The sequence below is a fragment of the Cnephaeus nilssonii genome, assembly GCF_951640355.1.
Source record: "Cnephaeus nilssonii genome assembly, chromosome: 7".
Classification (NCBI taxonomy): Eukaryota; Metazoa; Chordata; class Mammalia; order Chiroptera; family Vespertilionidae; genus Cnephaeus; species Cnephaeus nilssonii.
The window spans coordinates 83501304-83521475 of NC_137078.1; the positions used below are offsets into that span (position 1 = coordinate 83501304).

Below are 20172 nucleotides of genomic sequence, written 5' to 3' on the forward strand. Positions count from 1 at the left end.
AAGTAGCTCAGTGGTTACTACATACCATGCTAAGTTGTTGAGCTCAGCTTGTCCATTTGTGGGAGGCCCTAAGAGGTTCCCCTTTTTCAGCTAGGGGAAGAGGGAGATATTCAACTAGCATCTTAAGAAGATCTGTCAACTGCTGAACATCTTGCTCAGAATTCTAGAATTTCTTTAGGCATGTTTAAAATATCTCACCTTTAAAAGACTGCTCCCTCTCTGCATCTGTGGCCACATGGCACACCCTCTGGGGCCCATTAACATGAGGCCATTATTGGCTTTTGAGGACACTCTTGAGCCATGCATTTTCAACTAAACCTCAGGGAAGACAGTTTGGTCATGCAGCCATTCCAGCCGCTATAGCTCTCTTAGGAGTTGAGATATCTCCAAAACAGTAAAGATCTTGATGCCAGTACTGCCCTGAATTGGCTCCAGCCCCACTCCTCTAATCTGAGTCTAACAGGTGTTGTTCTTGCCCCAATTTGCTCTGGCTAGCTATTTGCAATGTAGGTCTCTTTCAGCTATTATTTCCTCTACATTGGGATTCTGTTCGATGAGATCCAAAATTGTTTTTAAAAGTGAGGTAGGGCAGAAGAGCAGAGTTGGATATAATGAAATTCTTATCTACCAATGTGGTCTAGGTAATCAGCAGCAAAGGCCCAGCAACATAACCTAGGTCCAGCCATCTCCTGGCCTAAAGTAGGAAAAAAAAAAAATCAACACCAGCTTAAAAGTTTACTGCTCCAGCCCTGGCTGGTGCTGCAAAGTGGTTAGAGCGTTGGCATGTGCACCAAAGGGTTGCAGGTTCCATTCCGGGTCAAGGGCCAAGGGCATGTACCTGGGTTGCGGTTCACTCCCTACCCCCGGTAGGGGTGCATGTGGGAGGCAGTCAATCGATGTATCGCTCATATTGATGTTTCTCTCTGTCTCTCTCTCCTCTCCCTCCCACCATACCTCCTCTTCCACTATCTCTAAAAAGTAATAGAAAAAATATCCTCAGGTGAGGATTAAAAAAAAAAGTTTGCTGTTCCAACCAGACAAACTAGTTTGCTGAGTCCTAGTTTAGGACATTTTCTTAGCCTTCCAAGAGTAATAGTACCCCTATCTCTACTGCACACAAAATTTAAGTAAGAGTAGGATTCCTATTGTTACATCTACCAACAACTTGGCCTTTAAAGGGTTCTCCTCAGGTGTGTGACTGTCTGATCCTCAATAATCCAGCATTCTCTCAGGCACTTACTTGCACATTCTGCCCCAACATAGAAATAAAGACATACCATATGCTTCATAAGAATCTTGAACCTCCCCATGTCCATAGTCATAATATTCTGAGTCCCTAAAAGCCAAAGACATAGTGTTAAGAGAGCCATACAGCAACTATGTTTTAGTTTTACCTTTCTCCCAAATACTTACATATTTCAGTCATTTTACTGTGTGTTTAATAAAGGAAAATGTTCATTCCCCATCTTCAAACCATAAAATATTACCAACACATGTATAACTATGTACTCATAAGAAAATGGATAACAACTGTAGCAAAGAAAAATGGATACCACACAATTTAAAGTGGAAAAGCACAATATAAAATTGACCACAGTGCTCACTGGAAGAGAATAAACAAACATGAGAACTATCTTGTCCCCCATGCAGAATTATGAGACATCTCTTTAATCAATCACAGATAAAACAAATATACACAAAAAAAAGTTTTTAAAGAAAAGCACAGCCCTGCCCAGTATGGTTCAGTTGCCAGTTTGATTCCCGGTCAGGGCACATGCTTGGGTTGCAGGCTTGATTCCGGGTAGGGGGCATGCAGGAGGCAGGTGATTGTTTTGCTCTCACATGGATGTTTCTCTCTCTCAAATTCAATAAAAATCTTAAAAAAAAAAATAAAAAGAAAAAGAAAAAGAAAGAAAGGAACTCAAGTTATTGCAGTGGAATTCTAGTTTTCTTTTAAACTTTTATACAATTTTACTGTGACTGTGATATTTTTAAAAAATAAATCGAATAATTTAAAGGCATTTCCCCTTTGTTTCCATGTTGTCACAGCTCAGGAATTTTTCTCTTCTCAGATTCTACTATATAATTCAAGATTCATAATTATCTAAACTTACAGATGTCCAAAGCATAGTAGATACCCTCAAAAGGTAAGCCATACTGCTCCTTAGATTTGTGCTGCCTAAATTTCTGTCCCTTCCACTCCCCCCAACCCCTGCCCTGCTACCCATCCCCAGGACAAGAAACAGCACCTCTATTGCCTGACTTACCCTTGGCTCTGGCTGTAATAGCCTTCGTAGCCTTCATAACTCTGCTCTGCATATGTATCATCATATCCCTAGAACCAATAAAATGAAATAACAAGTCAGAATCACAGAGAGTAGAGAAGGTAATTACATCCCATGGGAGGATGCAGGCTTTTACATGAACAGAACATGAACTTTCCCTCCCAAATGTTTACACCCATTGTGAAATAGTCAAGAGAGAAAGGGTTATTTTTAAAACATGAAACAAAATAACCAACCAAACAAAAAGAAACAGAAACGAAAACAAAAACCAAGTGTGAGCAGGAAATAAGGTACAAAGTTGAACTGGTAGTAGTGGGAGACCCCCTTAGTAAAATACTGTACATCGAGGCACAGCTTATTTCCTGTTTAATCTACATACATATGGTAGCAAACCATGCTTAAAATGGAAAAATCTTCTCCTAAGTTAACATTCACTGCAAGAGAAAAGAGCAGATTCTGACTCTTACAGGCAATCCCTGCCACCTACATCAAGGGCCAAGGCCCTGTCATTCAACTTCCTTTGGCAACCTTCTAGGTAGTGGGAGATGGCACATTGTTCAAACTCTTACATAATCTTCATATGTTTCTGGTGCAGGGGGTGGAGGCAAAGGTATTCTCTGGATGCCTGCTGTCCGTGCCCTTGGTGCTGGAGCACCCCGCACAGTAGGTGGGGGTGGCACTCCTCGAGTCACGGTGGCACCTCTGGTGATGGCTCCTCTCACTGGCGTACCACGCACCAAAGCCCCACGAGGTGGTACAACACCACGGCCCCTATAAAAAGAAAGTTTCCCCCCTTTTAATTGAATTTATTGGGGTGACACTAGTTAACAAAATTATACAGGTTTTAGGTTCATGATTCCATAACACATCATCTAAGAAAGTTTATTATAAATGGAAATTATTTTTTTTTAGTTTTTTTCTTTTTTATACTTTATCTTTATTATTGAAAGAGATTTTTAAATAAATAGGCTACTTACATGGTCAGATTTGTGTGCAAATTCTGGAACGAGCCAGATTTTATGACGCCTTAAAAATACTATTATTAAAACCTAGAGGAATGTATGGGTAAGTAAAACCCCCACAATGGAAGATACCCCAGGTCCCACAATAAACTGCTTTGGAGAGTCTGAACACTCCATAAAGATCAGTAACAAAAGGTAAAATGCTAAAGTCAGTGATCATTTAAAAATGCTATAACTGGCCCGACTGGCATGACTCAATGGTTGAATGTCGATCTAGGAAAACCAGGAGGTCATGGTTCGATTCCTGGTCAGGAATGGTTCGATTCCTGGTCAGGGCACATGCCTGGGTTGCGGGCTCGACCCCCAATGGGGGCATTCAGGAAGCAACAGATTAATAATTCTCTCTCATCATTGATGCTTTTCTCTCCCTCTCTCCCCCTCTCCCTTCCTTTCTGAAATCAATAAAAATATATTTAAAAAACAAAAATGCTATAACTGTCCAAAATTAAAAGACCAAAAGTTTCAGAAGGACTGCTACACTTGACTATGGCCAAAATGCTCAAGAGCTGGAATTCCACTCAATGAAGGATATAAGACTCCTTCTAGGGTGGAGATAAGAGCACCAAAAAGAGGGAGATGGTACTAGCGGTCAAATTCACATCCTATTTCTTGTTGTTTACATTATTTTTACCTGGGGACAGGTGGAGGAGGAGGGGCAGCTCCCCGGCCTCTCACTGGCACCCCACGTCCTCGAGAGGGCTCTGGTACTCCATTCAAATAGGACAGCTCTAGAAACTGCTCCTGACAGATATCATCCATCATATCCTGCAAATGAAAGGTAATAGAAGGATTATTGTGTAACATCTCCAACTTTTGCTGGGAAGTCTTCTAGCCCATATGAGCCTTGAATGATAACAAATTAGAAAGCCCAGATGAAGTATAAGAGATCATTCATTCTCTGAAGTCAAATGGCAGCCTGCCTGTTACCTCTTTGAGGAAGGTATCTTATCTTTATTAAAATACTAGAGGCCCAGTGCATAAAATTCGTGCATGGGAGCGGGGGAGGGGGAGTAGGGAGGAGAAGGAGGTGTCCCTCAGCCCAGCCTGTGCCCTCTCGCAACCCGGGACCACTCCGGTAGGGTCCCTAGGCCTGGCCAGCGATCAGGGCCTATCAGGGCTTCCCTTCCCCTGGCTGCCAGCAGCTGGTCCTGCCCCCGCCGCTGCCTCTGCTTCCCATCTGTGTGGCGCTGTCCTCCCTTCCCCGCCATCAGTCGCCTCCATCTGCAGGTGACAGGTTTGGGGTGCGATCACTTGGCTGGCCTGGGCCTCCCTCTGTGGGATGATCACTGGCCGGCCCTGCACAACCACCACAGCGTTGCTGGCTGGTGGCCTGGGCTTCCCTCTACGGGGCTATCACACAGCAGAGGGAGGCCCCGCCCACCCCGGCTGGGGCTCCATGCAGAGGGTGGCCTGAGCCTCCCTCTTTGGCTCTTTGGGGCGATCACCCTGCCGGCTGGTGGCCTGGGCCTACCTCTGCGGGACAATTGTGGGGCAACAGCGGGGCTCCCCGACCAATCGCATCACACCTGCCTTGGCTGGCCTGGTGCCAGTGCATGTCATAGCGTGGTCATCTGGAAAGTAGTCTGGACCATCGTTCTACTGTTGGGTCCTTTGGTCTATTTACATATTATGCTTTTATTATTATAGATCATAGCTCTTCATGAAATGGTGGTCCCTGCCTAGCTCTCCAGATCATCACTTCCATCCTAAGTATAACTTCTTTCAAGCCAGGCTGAACAACTTGTAGTTCAGATTCTGGCATACTCTTACATATCCATTCTTGCAAATAGTTTATTTTTCCTAGAATAATAAAAGCCACTACCATAAATTAAGCTGTATGTATCAGGTATTATATAATAAGCTTTATATAGACTTTTCATTTTAATCTTCAAAACAACCCTTAAGTAAGTAGACATAGAGCTAGTAAGTGGCGGACTCCAGATGTGAATTCAGAATCTAGGCTTTGAATCATCCTATATAATAAAAGGCTAATATGCAAATTTTCCCCTCAACTGGGAGTTCGACCAGGGGGTGGGGCCAGCGGGCCAACCCTGCCTGCCCCCCCCATCGGGGGTGACCCCACCCCTTATCGCTCCCCCACCCCGATGGGGAGGGCCAGCCAGACCCCACCTATGCATGAATTCGTGCACTGGGCCTCTAGTTAAACTACAATGCCCTTTTCTTGCCTACCTGAGGGACTTTAACCCACTCTTACAAGACAATCTAAAACATTACTTCTTTTGAAAAACTTTCACTTGATGCCACCCCCCAGTCCCTCTTCTTTTCCCATGGCACTATGTTGATTTTCTCTACCAGAGCAGTTACCACATCATTTTAGAATTGCTGGTCTGTCTTTCTCACTAGATTGTGAACTCCCAGGAGCCATTTTTGTAACTTTAGACCCAAGGTACCTACCAGTTACTTAACATTATGTTTGAGATGAATAAAGCTCAAAAAAGTGAAATAGTAACTTGTTCAAGATGATGCAGATAAAGCTCCCAGTCCAGTGCTCTTCCTACTGTACCAGAAGTCTCTCTGATATAGTTAATGGCTCCAAGGGGAAAATGTACAACTCTGGTAATAGATGCAAAAATAGGCTCATTCTTTTTTCTTCACAAGAGGGAAGAATTGAGTCATCTGCAAATCTTTTCACACATTTCCTGATAAAAGCCATTCAGTCTTAATACACATGCATTTTTATACAGTCCAGGTGGATAAAGTTTCAAGAATAGAAAATTCTAATCACCACAGAGATGCCACTCCATAGGTCTTTACCTTGTCCTCCTACCTTACACATTACTGCTGCTGAAGACTCACACTGGGGAATCAAGTGACCATAGACAGCCAATTTGTTTATTCTCTCCCAAATGCCACATCAACACTGAGGAAACCCAGATCTCCCTGGCAGGAATCTTATTTGATGATCCACTTACATGGAAGTCTTGTAAGCCTATTCCTTTTGAGAAATATGCTGAGACCAATGATAAAGAGGGGATGGGCACTCCCCTGTAGTCCCGTTCAGAAACTGGATTGGCTCAGGATGCTTCAATACAACACCTCAAAAAGAGTCAAAAGAATTCCCTTAAGGAAAAATTGACCAGCTCTGGGTTTTTCTCCAGGATATTTAAATTTGGCTGTTTCATGCTGAACATTCTAACGAAGACAAGGTACTTGGAAGCAAAGCAGATGCTGAGATATTTGAAACAGTGTTGGAATCCTTGGAACTCAGCATTATAGGTACACAATGCTTATAAATTTTTGCTCTACCAGTTCTCACATCCTCTGAATACCTCATTTAGTTCTCTCTTTAAAAATTTATTTTGAAAAATTGATTTTAGAGAGGAAGGGAGAGGGAGATATAGATATAGAAACATCAATGATGATCAACTGCTTCCTGCATGCCCCCCAGTGGGGATAGACACGGCAACGTAGAGTCTGCTTATTCTATGGGATCTAAGAACATAATATCAAGGCTGTGGGCTCTTTTTAGGAGCCTACAAAAATGTTTGTGAGTGGAAAAATATGAAAACGAAATATGACTGGGAATAGAACTGTGACCTCCTGGTTCATAGGTCAACGCTCAACCACTGAGCCACACAGGCCGTGCCACATTTTGTTCTAATTCCCTCATTTTACACAGTCAAGAAAACCAAGAACTGTAGTCACCCCCTTTAGTTTTAATAATGAAAATATGATGCTTACTCACTTCTAGTTGAATAGTACTGCAAATGCTTCCTAAGGTTCCAGATTCAACCTTGGTTATTAAATATTCAACAGTAGTATGTTAATTCTAGTAACTACCAAGCCTTACTAAAAGGCAGAAATTGCACCATTTTCTATTAATTCAAAGAATGGACCCTCTGACCAGGTGTCTTGATAAGCAAGACAGGTAACCTTGTCTGTTCTAACTCTTCTTGGGCCTCAATTACAGTCTCAAAGGAGCTGCACACCAATCTGTTTAATATCAACAGTCAAGCCTGTAATAATCAGGTCTCTTTCTAATCAAACTCTACTTGAGTAAACTCCTCCAGGAGAAAAAGCCCTGAACACACTCAGGTCAAATTTAATCCATTAAGATTGGATACTAGAAGCTTCTCGCTGTTATCCTCTAGACTCTGTAAAGTCTAAAACACAAACCCTTGAGTCACTTTCCTATAATCTCCTGGTTCCACACTAGCACCAAAATACTTAGCTCAGTGAAGAAACTGTTAAATCTCTGTTAATCAGATGTTAAAATGCCAGACATGCTGTGGACCTAAGATACTGATATACAACTATAACCACATTACACAAGGATGAGTAGAGTGGCCTTGGCACAGTGCTTTGAAAACTTGGTACAAGTTAAAGGACCACCTCAGGAAAATAAACGTAAGTGCAGAACTGGGTATATAATTTTAGGTTATGCAGAGACCCTGGTTAAGAACCCTTGCCTTAGCAACAGCACAAAATCCAGTTCTCTCTTGCTCAAAAGATACAGGATATAGATTTCCTTACCGGTACGAGAAACTTCTTGACTTCCTCCATAGCATGTGCCATAAGAGCATAAGCCTCACATGGAGGTCCGAAGACTTCAATGAAGACATGCAGATCCATATTCAAATGGGCATATTTGGGGTCTCCACCTTTGCGCAGCTCTTCTTCCTGTGGAGAAACGAAAACAAAACATCACATCACAGACTAGGGATTTATTGACACCTTTAACTTCAAGGTCAAAGAACAGCAGGAAATAACTATAACATCTAAGGAACATAGTAAAGCATAAGAAAAAAGTAAAACAAGCTCTGGAGAATAGTAATTTACACAACCTGCTAAACCTACAATTGGTCTTGCTGCCAAAAGTTAACTATTGTTTTAAATCTCTGGTGGAGCTCTTTTTTTTTTTTTTTTTTTTAAATATATTTTATTGATTTTTTACAGAGAGGAAGGGAGAGGGATAGAGAGTTAGAAACGTCGATGAAAGAGAAACATCGACCAGCTGCCTCCTGCACATCCCCCACTGGGGACGTGCCCGCAACCAATGTACATGCCCTTGACCGGAATCGAACCTGGGACCTTTCAGTCCGCAGCCCGACGCTCTATCCACTGAGCCAAACTGGTTTCGGCTCTGGTGGAGCTCTTATTAGAAGGTATAAAAAAGACAAACTTAATTCCAGTCTCCATTCAGACAACAGGTGTTTGCCAATCCCTGATTCATTGCTAAACATTTTTTATTTCTTTTTAATTTTTTCCTTAAATTGTTTTCTGCCCGACTCCCCTCCTAGAATTACAATTGCACAAAATGTTAGATTGCACAATAATGTTCCACAGGCAACTAAGACTCTGTTCATTTTCTTTCAGTCCTTTTTATCTTCTTACTTTGGCCTGAATAGTCCTGCCTTTAAGTTCTCTGATTTACAACCCTCTTCTTCTTTTTCAGTGTCTTACATTGTAGTATGCTTGTCCAGTGAAATTTGCATTTCAGCTATTACATTTTCATATTCTATACATTCCATCTCTCTCGTAATTATTTTTCCTCTACATCCCTAAACAAATTTATATTTATAGTAACTATTTTAAAGTCTTGTCTGCAAATCCCAAAATCTCTTATTATTTCCAGGTTTCTTTCTTTTTCTTTCCCTTCCTTTCTCCTTTTTTTAAAAAAAGAAAATATTTTTATTGATTTCAGAGAAGAAAAGAAGGAAGAGGGAGAGAGAGATAGAAAGAAACATCAATGATGAAAGAGAATCATTAATCGGCTGCCTCCTGCATGCCCCCTACTGGGGACTGAGCCCGCAACCCAAGACCCTTCACTCCGCAGGCTGATGCTCTATTCGCTGAGCCAAACCGGGTAGGGCTCAGGTCTCTTTCTATCAACTGATTTTCTTCACTGGCTATAGGTCACATTCAATAATTTCTGTATGTTTAGTAATTTTTTTTGACAAACAAACAAAACAAAAAAAGTGAAAAGAAAAAGCACAATAAAATAAAGTTTAATTTTTTTTTTCCTCATTCCCCACCCCTTCCCTTTGGCAACCATCAGCTTCTTCTCTAAATGTTTGTTTTGTTTATTCATTTACTTTGTTTTTAGAATCACATAAATGAGATCATACATTTGTCTTTTTCTGTCTGACTTATTTCACTTAGGATAATACCCTCTAGGTCCATCATGTTGTTCAAATGACAAGATTTCATCCTTTTTTTTTTAATTGAGGAATAATATTCCAGCACACACCCACTATCCATTATCCAGTCATCTACTGATGTACATCTAGGTTGCTTCCATATCTTGGCTATTACTAGTAATGCTACAATGAACATAGGGCTACATATATCTTTTCAAATTAGTGTTTGTTTTCTTTGGATAAATACCCAGAAGTGAAATTGCGCATGGCAGCTCTATTTTTAATTTTTTGAGGAATCTCTACACTGTTTGCCAACCCGATTGACTCATTCATTCATTGCCAAGCACGTGCTTTTAAATTCCAGGTAGAGCTGTTAATCACTAGCCCTTCCTATGTGCTTACATGGCCTGGGGAGTTCTGGGGAGGAAAGAAATTAGGATAGAAAGAAGAAAATCTCATGTAAATTTCATTAGCTAGAATAACATACTTCAGCCCTAATATATTCTTCTAATGAGAAATGAGAATGGACAAAAGAAGAGGGTCTGAGAGAACAATGTTCATCAATTAGGCTGCATAAAAGGAGGACTGAAAGGGTTTTTAGGCCTTAGCAGGTATGTCTCATCTAAAACCTGACCCTAGAAGGCTAGGACTATTCTGTTTTGGTGGGAAGTTTCTTGGCACTTACAAAGAATACAACATGTATGGGGCTATGGCACAAAAATAAGTAAGCGTTAGGTTTTGTTGTCAGGATTACTCATGGCTCCTGTTGGAATACCTTCTTTTAGCAGGCCTCGAATTTGAGCTGGCTATAAAAACAAACCAGACAACTAATCCTCAGTCTTGCCTGTATGTACAACACTAGTGCTCTCACTTTTCCATGTTACTGGAAAGAGGATGTGTTTTTAGTCTGGGTAAGTTTCAGCAGAGCATCCCTTCCAAGTTTTCATAGATAAGCTTTCTAATGCCATAGTTGCCACTGCTGTTTCCATTACTATATAGTCAAGTCAGAAAAAAACCATCATTTGGGCACATCTAGACTCTTTCAGGGTTACCAAGAAGTAAACTACCTTGATCTACAATATCTTACATCCAATACAAATTTAAAGGAGTCATATTCTGTACATATACAAGTGCTAGCTTCCATAAGGCATCCATACTGGACCCTGGGCTACAAGGCATTAGAATAAGCATGTCAAACTCATGGCCCATGGGCCGCATTCGGCCCATAATGAATATTTTTGCGACCCAGCCAATATAACAGTATGTAAGAAACATTTTAATAAAAATTTCATAATTTTTACAATATTCTGTTATATATCATCCTATACAATAAAGAGGTAATATGCAAATTGACCACCACTCCAACACACAAGATGGCTGCCCCCATGTGGACACAAGATGGCCACCACAAGATGGCCAGCAGGGGAGGGCAGTTGGGGGCAATCAGGCCTGCAGGGAGGACAGTTGGGGGGGACCCAGGCCTGCAGGAGAGGGCAGTTGGGGGGAGACCAGGCTTGCAGGGGAGGGCAGTTAGGGGTAACCAGGCCTGCAGGGGAGGGCAGTTGGGAGCGACCAGGCCTGCATGGGAGGGCAGTTGGGGGCAACCAGGTCTGCAGGGGAGGGCAGTTGGGGGCGACCAGGCCTGCAGGAGAGGGCAGTTGGGGGCGACCAGGCTGGCAGGGGAGGGGAGTTAGGGGTGACCAGGCTGGCAGGGGAGGGCAGTTAGGGGCAATTGGGCTGGCAGAGTAGTTAGGCATTGATCAGGCTGGCAGGGGAGTGGTTAAGGGGTGATCAGGCTGGCAGGCAGGTGAGCGGTTGGGAGCCAGCAGTCCTGGATTGTGAGAGATGTCCCAGATTGGAGAGGGTGCAGGCTGGGCTGAGGGACACCCCCCCCCATGCACAAATTTTGTGCATCGGGCCTCTAGTCTGTATCATAAAAGACCTGTGGTCATGACGCTGTAATGATGGAACGACCAAACAACCGGTCACCAGGAGGTGCATGGAGCACCTCTTGTGGGCTGGGACTCGCGGCTCGCACAGGGTGGGTCTGAGACATGGCAGGTCTGGGTCTCACACAATTTTGCACACCGGCCCTCTAGTTTTTAATAATAAACTTCAACGTTCGCTAATGACTGATTACTATAACTGTGTTGCATTCATTTCCCTTACACGCCTTACTTGCAGGCTCATCACTTCTCTCCACTAATACTAGTAGCGAATATTTTAGCAGCCGATTGCCACGTCATTAGTCTTGTACTGAGTTGTTTGGTGTGCACAACAGGAAATATTTCGCTTTCGGAGAACAAGAAAAATAGGTTTATTTGCGTTATGCTTATTAATTTGTGCAATTATTCAGTGTCTGGTAAGTTAATGTTCAAGAAATAATATTAATTTTTATTAAAATGTTCTATTATTTTATGTTAATTATTACTCATTTATTTTAGCTCTTTGTATTCAGCATGTCTCTATCGGAATAAACCTACATTTCTATGAAAATCAAAGCGTTTGTTTTTTTTGCGGCCCACATAAACTTACACCTTATTTATTTTGCCCGTGTTAGCTTTTGAGTTTGACATGCTTGCATTAGGGTGTCTTCTTTTTTTTTTTTTTAAATATATTTTATTGATTTTTTACAGAGAGGAAGAGAGAGGGATAGAGAGTTAGAAACATCGATGAGAGAGAAACATCGATCAGCTGCCTCTTGCACACCCCCTACTGGGGATGTGCCCGCAACCAAGGTACATGCCCTTGACCGGAATCGAACCTGGGACCCTTGAGTCCGCAGGCCAACGCTCTATCCATTGAGCCAAACCGGTTTCGGCTAGGGTGTCTTCTTGCTTCACTAAGTGAGCTTACCTTGGCTTTGTCTCTCATTGAGCCTTTTCCTAACACAGAGATCTTTGCACCAGTCTCTTCTTGCAGTCTTTTGATAGTATTCCCTTGTGGTCCAAGGATCTTCCCCACAAAATTGAACTGACAGAAAATAAAAACAGATTTCTAAATATTCATACTATGAAACATTTCCACATGTACTATCTCATTTGATTTCAACAATCCTATAAAATAGGTAGTTTAATTCCCATTTTACTGAGGTTGTAGTGATGAAGTGATTAGCCTAAGGTTATGAAAGTGGTAGTTCCTAGAGTTGATTTTGGGATTTCAGATGTAATATCACACTGCAACCCCTAGTACTTTAACATACATAAACATTTTTAAGGAAGTTATCTCAGAACAGACACATGGAATACTTGTTTAGTGCTGTTTTTTTGTAAACTAAATATAACTAATTGCTTTCCTAAAAAAAAGAAGAGGAGTAGGTGGAGAAAGCATTTTTTTTTAAAGTAAAACTTTGAGTAAAAAATAAAGTTAACCTCACCTCTTCAAGGATTTATGTTATAACTTCCTTCATTTTGATTTCATATTAAGAAATCTTTTGACAGAATAACTCTTTAGGTTTCAATTTTTTTTCTTTGAACTTTGAACTGGAACAAACATTTGAGAAACTCTTTTTAATAAGAAGATGACTGCATTTCTTTCCTGGCTATAGCTAGCTATCCAATCCATTATGGACTTACTTGTTTCAACTGCCAGAAACAAGTATGCAAGTATGGAAGAGAAACTTCAAAGGCTTAAGTTTCTGATGCACCAGTCTCTGGAAGTCGTTATTAGAGCCCATGACTCATACCTACAAAGATAACTCAGAGAAATGAGGCACTTTTTGTCTTACCTTGGGATACTGCTTGACGGGTATCAGTACCCGCTCCTTCAGCTTCATGTTCTTATGAGAAAATAAATCCAAGTAATTCTCCTCATCGTCCTTCTTTGAAAGTCCTTTCTGAATCTTCTCAATTTCTGAATAAAAGAAACAGAATTTAACTGAGTTTTGCTCTGGTGAATAAAGGTAAATTTCTAAGTCTGCATAAAGCAATAACATGGAATACCATGAAATAGTTCAGATGAATGTGCTAATTTCAGAGAGAGTAACTAAAAGCACCAAAGCTTAAGTTGATCAGAAAACCCAAAGCCTGCTCCTAGTAAGAGCAGTCTGCTCTTTAACCCCCACCTGAATGTCTCTACATCAGAGACATTCAAATGTTTCTTAGAATAAAGAGACTTAACAACACTAATGGGGAGAGATGAGGAAAAAAGGATAAACTAAAACAATAAAAATAAAAATCTGCATCAAGAAAAAGTACAAAGTCTTATCTTGATGAAAAAATAAAAATCAATAATTTAAATATACAGTGGAGAGTCCTGTTAAAATTCCAGCAACAGCAGTACTATGGACAGTAGTAGTCCTTAAGAGTTTGAAAGACCTGGTTCTTTTGAAAAAATATATATTAATTTTTTACAGAGAGGAAGGGAGAGGGATAGAGAGTTAGAAACATCCATTAGCTGCCTCCTACACACCCCCTACTGGCAATGGAGGAAGCCAAGCTTCCTGGCCGGCCCTGGCCTCCACTCAAGGCTACAAAGTTTTAATTATAGAAGATAAATAAATCCCAACAAAAATGGCGGCAGCCAAGGAGCTGGAGAGAGCAGGAGGTTTGGGTTGCCCCAGCGATGGAGGAAGCCAAGTTTCCTGGCTGGCCCTGGCCTCCGCTCAAGGCTACAAAGTTTCAATTATAGAAGATAAATAAATCCCAGATACCAGGGCCTCTGCTTGGGGGGGGGGGGGAGGGGTAGCAGCCTGCAAACCACCACAGGCCCCTCGCCCAGGCTGCCCCACGTCCCAAGGGAACCCCCACCCTGATCCAGGACACCCTTTAGGGCAAACCAGCCGGCCCCCACCTGTGCACCAGGCCTCTATCCTATCTAATAAAAGAGTAATATGCAAATTGACTGTCACTCCAACACACAAGATGGCTGCCCCATGTGGACACAAGATGGCCAGCAGGGGAGGGCAGTTGGGAGGGACCAGGCCAACAGAGGAGGGAAGATGGGGGCGACTGGGCCTGCAGGGAAGGGCAGTTGGGGGGGACCCAGGACTGCAGGGGAGGGCAGTTAGGGGCAATCAGGCTGGCAGGGGAGCAGTTAGGCATCAATCAGGCTGGCAGGGGAGTGGTTAGGGCAGTGATGGGCAACCTTTTGAGCTTGGTGTGTCAAACTTCGCCAAAAAACTGAGCATAACTCGGGTAGTGTGTCACTTTGAGGAAAAAACCAACTCCAAGACTCTAGTAACAAATGTTTCATCCTCAGGAGCAGCAAATGTTTCATCCTTGGCATGCGGCCGCGTGTCATCAGAAATGGCTACGCCTGTCCTGTCAGTGCTGACACGCGTGTCATAGGTTCGCCATCACTGGGTTAGGGGATGATCAGGCTGGCAGGCAGAAGCAGTTAGGAGCAATCAGGAAGGAAGGCAGGCGAGCAGTTGGGAGCCAGCAGTCCTGGATTGTGAGAGGGATGTCCCAGATTGGAAAGGGTGCAGGCTGGGCTGAGGGACACACTCCTCCGTGCACGAATTTTGTGCCCCGGGCCTCTAGTGTTTATATATTGGAGTTCTCAGTTAATGAAGTTAGCAATGAAGTATAGTTAAGTGCTATGATAGAAATACTAATAGAGATGGGGGCAGTGTGTGTAGGTAATGAATAGCAATTAAAAGGTTCTATGGTGCACTGAGAACAGTAAAAAAATTTATATTCCCCCCTGGCCAGTGTGGCTCAGTTGGTTGAGCATCATTCCATGCACTGAAAGTCACTGGTTTGGTTTCTGGTCAGGGCACATGTGGGAGGCAAACAATATTTCTCCTCCCCAAAAAAACATAATTATATTCCCTAAAATCAGTGTGACATTCTAAATAACACAAAACGTTCTCCTTATATAATATTTCCACAGTGTTTCTATCTTCTGTAATTTTAAGGCAAGGGTTCTCAAACTTCAGTATGCATCAGAATCACCTGGAGGGCTTATTAAACGAGACTGCTGAGCCAGAACCCCAATCTGGGATTTGTGTTAGGAATTTGCATTTCTAACAAGTTACCAGGTGATGTTGATATTGCTGGTCTAGGGACCACACACTTTGAAAACCTGGTTTGGCATAAAAATATACTACTTCAAAGACATTCTGCAAATCTAAAATTTTGACAGTTTTAAAAAGTGTTTAGACTAAGTCCAACTGTGAAGTACACAGATGAAGACGGAAAGTTACTTTGACACTAACAGACTTCCTAAGAATTCAGGATTTCAAACAGAAAGCTTCCTGTTTATTAAAAAGCCTAATTTCAGATGTTAAAGTATACAGTGAGCTAAATGACCCACTTATATCCTAGAGCACATACCCCCTTCTTTTCTGATAATTAAAACTGCTAATCATATTCTAAGTATCCTTAACTAAACATTTACTGTAAATGGTAGTGCCTATTTTCACTGCTCGGAATAGAAAACAAATCTGACCTTATAATTAACAGACTAAATGTTTCATTCAACATCTCATTTGTTTGCTGTTTTACTGGTGGTAACCTCCACCCCTTCCCACTGACTGCTAATACTAACTTTTTGTAGTAACTAGTCTTGAGCCTACCATCATCTCTGAATACATTTTGAGTTTTTAGGCTGGAAAACTCCGTACTCAATCCTCAAAAGTTCTAAGGGGCCCTAGCTGGTTTGGCTCAGTGGATAGAGCATCAGCCTTCGGACTGAAGGGCCCAGGTTCGATTCCAGTCAAGGGCACATGCCTGGATTGTGAGCTAGATCCCCATTGTGGGCCTGATCCCCAATGGGGGGCGTGCAGGAGACAGCCAATCAATGGTTCTCTCTCATCATTGATGTTTCTATCTCTCTCTCCCTCTTCTTCCTCTCTGAAATCAATAAAAATACATTAAAAAAAGAAAGTTCTAAAGGAATAAATGCCATACTTCATTTTATCTATGTATGTCAGTGTTTCTTAATTGCTACCATCTAGTTAGGGCCTTCAGCTGTAATTTATAACCCTTTCCAGAAACTTTACTTGGTTAGGGCAGGAAGATTCAAAAGTCAACTAATCTGTTGTACTCCTTACAGGAAGCAGGACTATAAAAACTGAACCCAGTAGAAAGGTTTGTTCATATGCAATGTAATGCAGCCTGTGAATTTAAAGTTTTTCTACATGGATCCTTCTGCTAAATTTTGTACTAGTCAGATCCTAGAGAATCTCTTTGTCCAATTTATCTCACAATTTTTAATATGAAAGCATTTTTTAAAAATTCAGAGAACAATGACTTAAATAAAACAGAACTGAAAAGATAAAAGAGTCCGGCAGGTGTGGTTCAGTGATTGAGTGTCAACCTATGCACCAAGAGGTCGCTATTTCGATACCCTGTCAGGGCACATGTCCGGGGTTGCAGGCTCGATCTTCAGCAGGGGAGTGTGCAGGAGGCAGCTGATCAATTGATGTTGATTTTTCTCTCTCATCGATGTTTCTATCTCCCTCTCCCTTCCCCTCTAATATCAATAAAAATAAAAACATTGGGGAAAAAAAAGGATAAAAGAATCAGGGGAGGTTAGCCTAGAAAGCAAAACACTAAGGGGCAACTTGAGTCTTCAAGAAGGGTCATCTTCCATGTTTGGAAGGGGAAGGATTGAACATGTATTCAATGTCTACTATGTATCAAACACTGTACAATATTACCTCACTTATCCTAAAAATTAACTCAGTGAAGTAGCTGGTACAATTTCCATTTTACAATTGAGGAAACTGAAACTCAGAAAAGTTAAATTGATAAATCAGTCCAGCCAGTGTGGCTCAATGGTTGAACGCCGACCCATAAACAGGTCACGGTTTGATTCCCCGTCAGGGAACATGCCCGGTATTTCAGGCTTGATCCCCAGAAGGGAGCCTGCAGGAGGCAACCATAGATGATCCTCTCTCATCATTGATGTTTCTCTCGCTCTCTCACCTTTCCTCTCTCTTACCTTTCCTCTCTCTGAAATCAATAAAAACATATTATTTTTTTAAAAAAATTGATAAATCAACAAAGGCTATTGAAGTACCAGAGTAAAGATTAAAACCCAGGCATTCTCTAACTTCAAACCTCATACTTTTATTATTGTCTCTCAATGGCATGTGTGTGTCAGTGGTAGGTTTGTGTTTTTTTAAACAAGAAAAAGCTTATTTTGTAAAATTTTGGGAAGTACAGTTTTTAACCTCAGACACTTTTATGCAGCTAAAGGCAATAAAAGGGCTCGGCGGGTGTCTCAAGGATATTTAGTTACCTGATCTTTTTTTTCTTTTTCAATTTTGTTTTTCTCTCCTTAGTTTCACTTCTCTTGGAGAGCTAGAAACAGGATGTAATGGGGGAAAACTCAAGAAGCTTCCTAAAAATGGCTTATCCTCAGGCAAAAGTACTTTCTAGACACACTTTTTGAAACTAACTCCTTAAGTGATCTTTGCTTGAGCCTCTGGAGACCTTGGATGTCTCACGAGCCAAAGAAAGAAAAGCTAAGGTGTAAACAACACAGAGAGATGACCCATTTGTTTCCTAGCCAGACACTTTAAATAATCCTATCATATCCAATGTGTTCTATGTGTCAGGAATTTTGTATTGTTTCATCTTGTCTTTATAACTAGGATTATCCTCATTTAACAACCAGAGAAACCTGGGCTCAGAAAAGTTATGTAACTTGTCAGAGATCACAAAACTAATTAGTGACAGAGCAGGTACTTAACCCCATGTCACTCCTTACATTAGTCAGATCAAGTTCAACTAATCTTGTGGCACTTCTTTTACTCTTTTACTATAATTTATTCTTTCAATTTTTGGCAGCCCCTGCAGATGAGGACAATTTTTAAAATGTATGTCTCAAAGGAAAGAACATGAGTTTTGAAGCTCGACAGAATTGGGTTTGATTCCCATCTCTGCTACAAGCTTGGTATGTGACCTTCAGCAAGTCATTAAACCTCTTAGTCTTCCCTTCTTATTTTTTTTAAAATATGTATTTCTTTTATTGACTTCAGAGAGGAAGGGAGAGGGAGAGAAAGATAGAAACATCAATGATGAGAGAGAATCATTGATTGGCTGCCTTCTGCACGCCCCCCACTGGGGATCGAGCCTGCAACCCAGGTATTTGCCCTTGCCCAGAATCGAACCTGGGACCCCACTGAGCCAAACCGGCTAGGGCTTCCCTTCTTATTTTTAAAGAAAATTATGGCATATTACCCATGGTCTTCAAATCTCTTTCTCAGGGCACAATTTAGGGTTTAGGGCCTTATTTCTTAAAAATACTTTTGAGACAATTGTAGATTTATATGCAGTTGTAAAATATAACTGATCTCTAGATGCTTCACGCAGTTTTCTCTATACTTTGCATATCTACAATACAATCTCATAATCAGAAAATTAACATTATCTGTTGACTTTATCAAAATGTCACCAGTTTTACATGCACTTATTTGGGTGTGTCTTTAGTTCTATGCAGCTTAATCGGATTCATGTAACCACTACCATAGTCAAAGTACAAAGCAGTTTCATCACCAGGATTATTCTCCATGCTATACGCTTTTACAGCCACAGTCCCTCCCTCTATTTCTCGATCACCATTAGCAACCACTAATCTGTTCTCCATCTCTTATTATTTTGTCTTTTCAAGAATGTAAAATTAGCCCTGGCCAGGTAGCTCTGGTTAGACCAGTGATGGGCAACCTTTTGAGCGTGGTGTGTCAAACTTCGCCAAAAAACTGAGCATAACTCGGGTAGTGTGTCACTTTGAAGAAAAAACATTATTTCGCAAATGTTTCATCCTCAGGAGCAGCAAATGTTTCATCCTCGGCATGCGGCCACCTCAGCGACCGCGTGTCATCAGAAATGGCTACGCGTGTCAGTGCTGACACGCGTGTCATAGGTTCGCCATCACTGGGTTAGACAGTCATCCTGATAAGCCAAGGTTGCAGGTACCATCCCATCAGGTCACATTCAAGAATCAACCAATGAATGCATAAATAAGTGGAACAACAAAATTTATATTTCTCTCTCTCCTTTCCCCTCTCTCTTAAAAAACAAACAAGTAGAATGGTAAATTAGTGGAATTACACAGTATGTAATTTTTGAAGATTATTTTCACTCAGTATAATTCTCTCAAGATACAAATTGTTGCATTCATCAATAGGTCATTTCTTTTTATTGCTGAGTAGTCTTCCATGGTATGGATATACCATGCTTTAATTATTCATCTATTGGAGACATATGGTTTGTTTTCAGTTTTTGCCTATTATGAATAAAGCTGCTATGAACATGCATGTACAGGTGAACCTAAGTTTTTAAGTGCTTAAAAGTGCAATTGCTAAGTCATAAACATATTTAGTTTTGTAAAAAAACTGCTTTATCAGATATATAAAAATATTGTACTATATCTATGTAGCCTTATGGAATTTACTTTTTCACCTAATATTAAATTTTCAAGATTCCTCCATGTTGTTGCATGTAGCTATAGTTTTCATTTTTATTGCTGTATAAGTAATTCATTTAGAAAATCTCATAGTATCCAATCAGTGGTGAAACAAGTTGTACCATTTTGTGAACAAGGTGTACTATTTTATGAATGAAGCATTCATGTGCAAAAGTTTCTTTGGGCATATTAGAATGGTATGGTTGAATTTTAAGGAATTTTAATGTTCAACCTTTTTTAAAAATACCATTTTCTTTTCTTTTTAAATATATTTTATTGATTTTTTACAAAGAGGGAGAGGGAGACAGAGTTAGAAACATTGATGAGAAACATCAATCAGCTGCCTCCTGCACACCCCCTACTGAGGATGTGCCCGCAACCAAGGTACATGCCCTTGACCGGAAT

General features: G+C 41.1%; 1 protein-coding gene across 2 annotated transcripts in view; it reads right to left on the reverse strand.

Moving 5' to 3' along the window:
* KHDRBS1 (KH RNA binding domain containing, signal transduction associated 1) overlaps positions 1 to 20172 on the reverse strand; it is a 45073-nt gene that overhangs the window by 18489 nt on the left and 6412 nt on the right. For both annotated transcript variants that reach the window (XR_013813776.1, XM_079776882.1), the window contains exons 2-8: positions 13136 to 13260; positions 12265 to 12381; positions 7802 to 7948; positions 3939 to 4072; positions 2855 to 3056; positions 2268 to 2335; positions 1278 to 1336 (exon numbers count right to left, since the gene is read on the reverse strand). Coding sequence is in view for 1 of the 2 variants with exons in the window: in XM_079776882.1 (XP_079633008.1) it covers positions 1278 to 1336; positions 2268 to 2335; positions 2855 to 3056; positions 3939 to 4072; positions 7802 to 7948; positions 12265 to 12381; positions 13136 to 13260 (852 nt within the window). In the remaining variant the exon portion in view is untranslated. The remainder of the gene's footprint in view (positions 1 to 1277; positions 1337 to 2267; positions 2336 to 2854; positions 3057 to 3938; positions 4073 to 7801; positions 7949 to 12264; positions 12382 to 13135; positions 13261 to 20172) is intronic.